This window comes from Malus domestica, chromosome 06 (genome assembly GCF_042453785.1).
Source record: "Malus domestica chromosome 06, GDT2T_hap1".
NCBI classification, from domain to species: Eukaryota; Viridiplantae; Streptophyta; class Magnoliopsida; order Rosales; family Rosaceae; genus Malus; species Malus domestica.
In genome coordinates, this window is record NC_091666.1 from 21,003,927 (window position 1) to 21,008,809 (window position 4,883).

The 4,883-nt window shown below is 38.7% G+C and overlaps 1 protein-coding gene across 1 annotated transcript; it reads right to left on the minus strand.

Moving 5' to 3' along the window:
- Positions 1-4,247: 4,247 nt before the first annotated feature.
- On the minus strand, positions 4,248-4,883 carry LOC103439246 (late embryogenesis abundant protein At1g64065-like). The gene has a single exon (XM_008377787.2). It carries the CDS (start codon positions 4,881-4,883, stop codon positions 4,248-4,250), a length of 636 nt encoding a protein of 211 aa, XP_008376009.1.

Below are 4,883 nucleotides of genomic sequence, written 5' to 3' on the forward strand. Positions count from 1 at the left end.
AGTTCCCCGGACACTAAAATGTCTCACAATCCCTTCCTCTTTGCAAACTTTAAAAAAAGGGTCGGATGTGTATTCTCCACCATTATCCGATCGCAAAATTTTAATCTTTCTCCCAGTTTGGTTCTCAACCAATTTCTTCCAACTCAAGAAAATGCTCAATACCTCACTCTTATGCTTCATAGTGTAGACCCAAGACCTTCTTGAATAATCATCAACAAAGGTCACGAACCAATGTCTACAATTCAAAGAGGGAGTCTTTGTAGGACCCCAAACATCCAAATGCACATAATCAAGAATGCTCTTCGTCTAATGTATTGCAGTACCAAACTTCATGCTAGTTTGCTTTCCCAAGACACAATACTCGCAGAAATCAAGCTTACAAATCGTGGCACCTTTTAGAAGATCTTTTTTCACAAGCCCTTGTAGAGCTTTCTCACTGGCATGGCCTAATCTCATATGCCACAATCTAATAGTATCTGAATCAGATGTGCCCATATTTTTTTAGACTACAAACACTTCACCTGTCACGATGCTTCCTTGCAATAGATTCAAATGACCACATCGAGGAGCTTTCATCACAACAAGTGCACCATAAGTAACTTTCAATGTCTGCCCATCTAAATGAAACCTAAAGCCCTTGGATTCTAAAGTGCCCAAAGAAATAAGATTTTTCTTCAAATTCTGTACATACTGAACACCTGTCAACTCTTTAACCATGCCATCATGCAACTTTAAATGAACTGTACCAATCCCTTTTGTTGTACAAGGATTGTCATCTCCCTTGAAAACAACACCACCATCAAAGTCTTTCAAGCTTGAAAACCAATCCTTGTGATGAGTCATATGATGAGTACAACCCGTATCCAACACCCATTTAGTAGCACAATCAAATGATGAGGAAGTGATTAAAGCAAAATCAAAAAATTTGTTTCAACCTCAGCAACATTGGCTTCATCTTTCTTCCAATGACCCTTATTATGACAAAAGGCACATTCATACATTTCCAAGGTTTTTCTACCTTTAGAGTTTCCTCTAGGTCGAGAGTATGATTTTTTCTTACTAGAAGAGGACCTCCTCTCCGATGATCTACCTTTAACAAATAAAGCTTCAAAGGTACTATCATGATTTTTATCTCTATACCTCATTTCATAATTCATCAAGGCATTTGACACATCTTCAAATTTCATAGTTTCTTTACCATGCATAATAGTGGTAACAAAATGCTCATAAGAGTCCGGCAAGGAACTCAACAATATTAAGGTCTTATCTTCATCTTTAATATCCTCATCTAAATTTAACAAGTCGGAAATCAACTAATTAAAAGCATCAAGGCGTCTAATCATTTTTGTACCTTTTTTGTATTGGAAGCGGTAGAGCTTTTTCTTCAAGTGTAGCTGGTTCTCTGCACTCTTCGTCATATACTTGTCTTCCAATTTTTGCCACAACACACTTGCTACTGTCTCCCGCATCACAAAATACTTCTGAGTTTTTGCAAGGCATAACCGAATTGAAGAGCAAGCCCACAAATTTAATTTCTCCCATTCCGACTTCGACATAGCTTCCAGCTTCTCTCCTAGAGCGGCAAGTAGATCTTGTTGAGCCAACACATCTTTGACCTCAAATTGCCACATCCCATTGTTTGTGCCATCAAACTTTTCCACTTCGAACTTTGCATTTTGCACCGTAGTTCTTGCAAACCTGGAGCTACTTCCAAAAGGATTCTCATCTTGTCCGTCTGACATCTTTGGCAACTAGACAGTACCCAAGAGCAGCCAGTGTTCTGATATCAATTGTTGTGCTAGGATAGCACCAAACCCGTTGGAACCAACTCAAGCTAACCCACAGGAAATATATCAAATGGAATGCAAAAACAAAATATAAAGGACACCAAGATTTTAACGAGGTTCCTCAACAGTCAGTGTAACTGGAGTACGTCCTCGGAGTAGTAGGAGCTCACCCAATAATCCACTATCAACCAAATGAGAGTTTACAAAGTGTTGGCAAGCTCACAACCCAAAACCCCAATACAACCACTAGCTCTCACACACCAAAGAAACAAATAGAGAAAGAAATATTGTGAATAATTTCTTCTCTATACAAAGCTCAAAGCTATTACAATAACAACTACCTTGGTGGGTGATTACTAACCAAAGAGAAGAGCTCCTTCTTCTTCTCTTCAAAGAGGGGCTGCTGCACTTCTATTTTTTCTGCTATGTTTTTCTGGTGCACTCTACAACTACCTTCAGAAAATGCTTTCTATTTTCTGCACCTTTTACAACTCTCCTTCCGTTTCTCTCATTTCCAAAAATGCAACAAGTGGGGGGACAAAAGCTGAATTTTCTACCTTTGAAAAAGCCAAAGCAAAAGAAAACATAATCATTTGTCTCCTCATAATGAAGTTCCCACATCATTATGTCCATCATTTTTATTATATGCTTTTGACCACTTGGCCACTAATTCAACAACACATTGGAGAGGGAAGATGCAGCAAGATAAGCCATGGTGAGTGAAGAAATTTTCGTTGCACTGGGAGAGGGTGATACCATGAAAGAATTGTGCTCGATGGGTGAGTAGTCATTGTATTTCACTATATATATAGAACGGGTGACGAACAAACTCTTCAAAACTAAAAAATTATGAACATAATTTTGAGAAAGCTACATTTAAAATCGAACAACATTTGACAGTTTCAGCATCCCAAAGGATTGTACTGTTGATAAAGTTGTGGCAAGTGTTGAGGTGAGGATATCACTTAAGTCATTTGCGGCTGCGTTTGCATAGATGTGGTGGGATATATAATATTCAGATTTGGTTTACCATGGGCAGCCTGTAATGCATTATGTTTTGAGGAATCGTCTCGTCATGTTTCTTTTATTGTTCATGATATTAAGTTACAGCTGATTGAGATTGATTCTTTGAGCATAGCTACCATGCGAAAACTCCATGTCTGATCTTTGTCTCCTTCGTGCCATGGGAGTTAAGGTCGTCCAGCTAAGGCTCCTCATATTTATGAGGTTCTGTGGTTGCCTCCTCCTGTATCTTGGATTAATTTTACCATAGATGGCACGGCTCTTGGTGCCCTTGGTTTGGTGGGAAGTGGGGGTGTTTTTGGAGACCAATTTGGCAACGGTTTACACTGTTTTGCATCTTCAAAAGACATGCTTATTCTTTAGAACGAGAGTTTCATGCAGTTATTTAAGCCATGGATTAATCTTGGGCAAAAGGTTGAAATTTTTTGTCAATTGAATGTGATTCTTTTTTAGTGGTCCTTTATCTTTCTTTGCTTCTGGCAAGATTTCCTGGCATCCGTGTGTTCCTTGGATTAATTGCCTTGTTTTTTCTCTCCCAAATGCACGTTTATGTCACTCATATTTTTGGACATGGTTATGCAGTTGTTCACAGTTTTGGCTAATTTCGGTGTGGATCATTCTGGGAATTTATATTTGGATTCTTGCCCCCCTTGTCCAACTTTTGCTTACATTTGTAACTTTTCTTCATGACCTAATTTTAGGTTTTGCTTGTATGGTCCTTGATATTTTGTTTCCTTTGTGTCGAGTGAAAGAGGTTTGGTTTCCTTTTTCTTTTCTTTCACTGATTTTAGCTTATGCTTGTCAGCTTTTCTCTACATGTACTTTATTGTTATGAACTCTTAGATTGTACTGGCTCAATGAGCTCTATTTTTCTGCCAAAAAAACAAGGGGTGTGATATCCACAAATCCCATTTTACTTCTCACACACTTTTTTAATTTTCGGCCGTCGGATCGGATGAATTGAAGAAGATCAACAGATAGAAATTATCAAGGGTGTGTGAGAAATAAAATAGGATGCGTGGATAGCACATCCCAAAAACAATTACTATTGCTTTTGCTTTATAATTTATTAAAGGGAAGTGGCATGTCATGCTTGAAGAAAAGAACTCCTCTGCCTTTCAAAAGATAACAATTCAGGAAAAAAAAAAGTTATACAGTAAAAGAAAACAAAAATTCTCCTTATAATGGATCAAAAGAAAAAACCAAAAGAGATATGATGGATGAAAAATCCCAGGTAAGTGCCTTTAAGTTTCTGGTAAACAAATAGCTAAGCCAGATGGAAATATGGACAAGAAAATTGGGTGGTATCCTTAATGGATAACAAATCAAAGTGCCACACAGAGGAAACGAATAAAAGAATAAAATACAACAAAGCAAGAGCTAGTCGCAATACAAATGCTCTGCGAATTATGTAGCCTGGATCCCTATCGACTATGATCACTTGCACCGTAAACTTTTGAGGGTCTTTGATGACAGATCAAATGCAATTGTACAATCCATGGTGGAGGACTTCTTCTTCTTCATTATAAGCATCAGTTCCACCTTTCCATTCAACTTAGCCGCGCTGTTGAGAGTCAATACGCCACTGGACAGTTCACTCCCAAGATTGGAACCGCCTAATGCACTTGAACTCAAGCTCACTTCGACAGTGATCTTTTTGGTGGAAAGCATGCCAGCCTTGCTCTTTGGAATAGAAACTTGCCCGACAGTCGCTCCTTTGTACAAAAACGTAACACTGCTAGCATCGAACTTGTAAGGACCCCAATTTGTGTTCTTCACATTGATTTGGGTTGTGAATTTTGTGTCGAATGAAGGTGTTGCTGGGATGGAGTTGAGTTCTTGTACGTTGATGTTCCCCAGCCGGACCTTTGGCGTTTTAACTTTCATGACAGTAAGGCTAATCACGGTTATGACGATGATCTGAAACACAATGAAAATAGCAACATAAATGGCCAATTTGATTCTCTTCTTGCGTTTGAGCTCGTCGGCGGATAACAAAGACTCAGCATCACTTCTTTGGTAACCATGGTTTGCTGGTGCTGCAGGATAAGCCTGTTGGGTCTTCTCAGCCAT

Excerpts from the sequence above, each read along its gene's own strand:
- LOC103439246 (XM_008377787.2), bottom strand. The coding sequence starts at position 4,883 with ATGGCTGAGAAGACCCAACAGGCTTATCCTGCAGCACCAGCAAACCAT.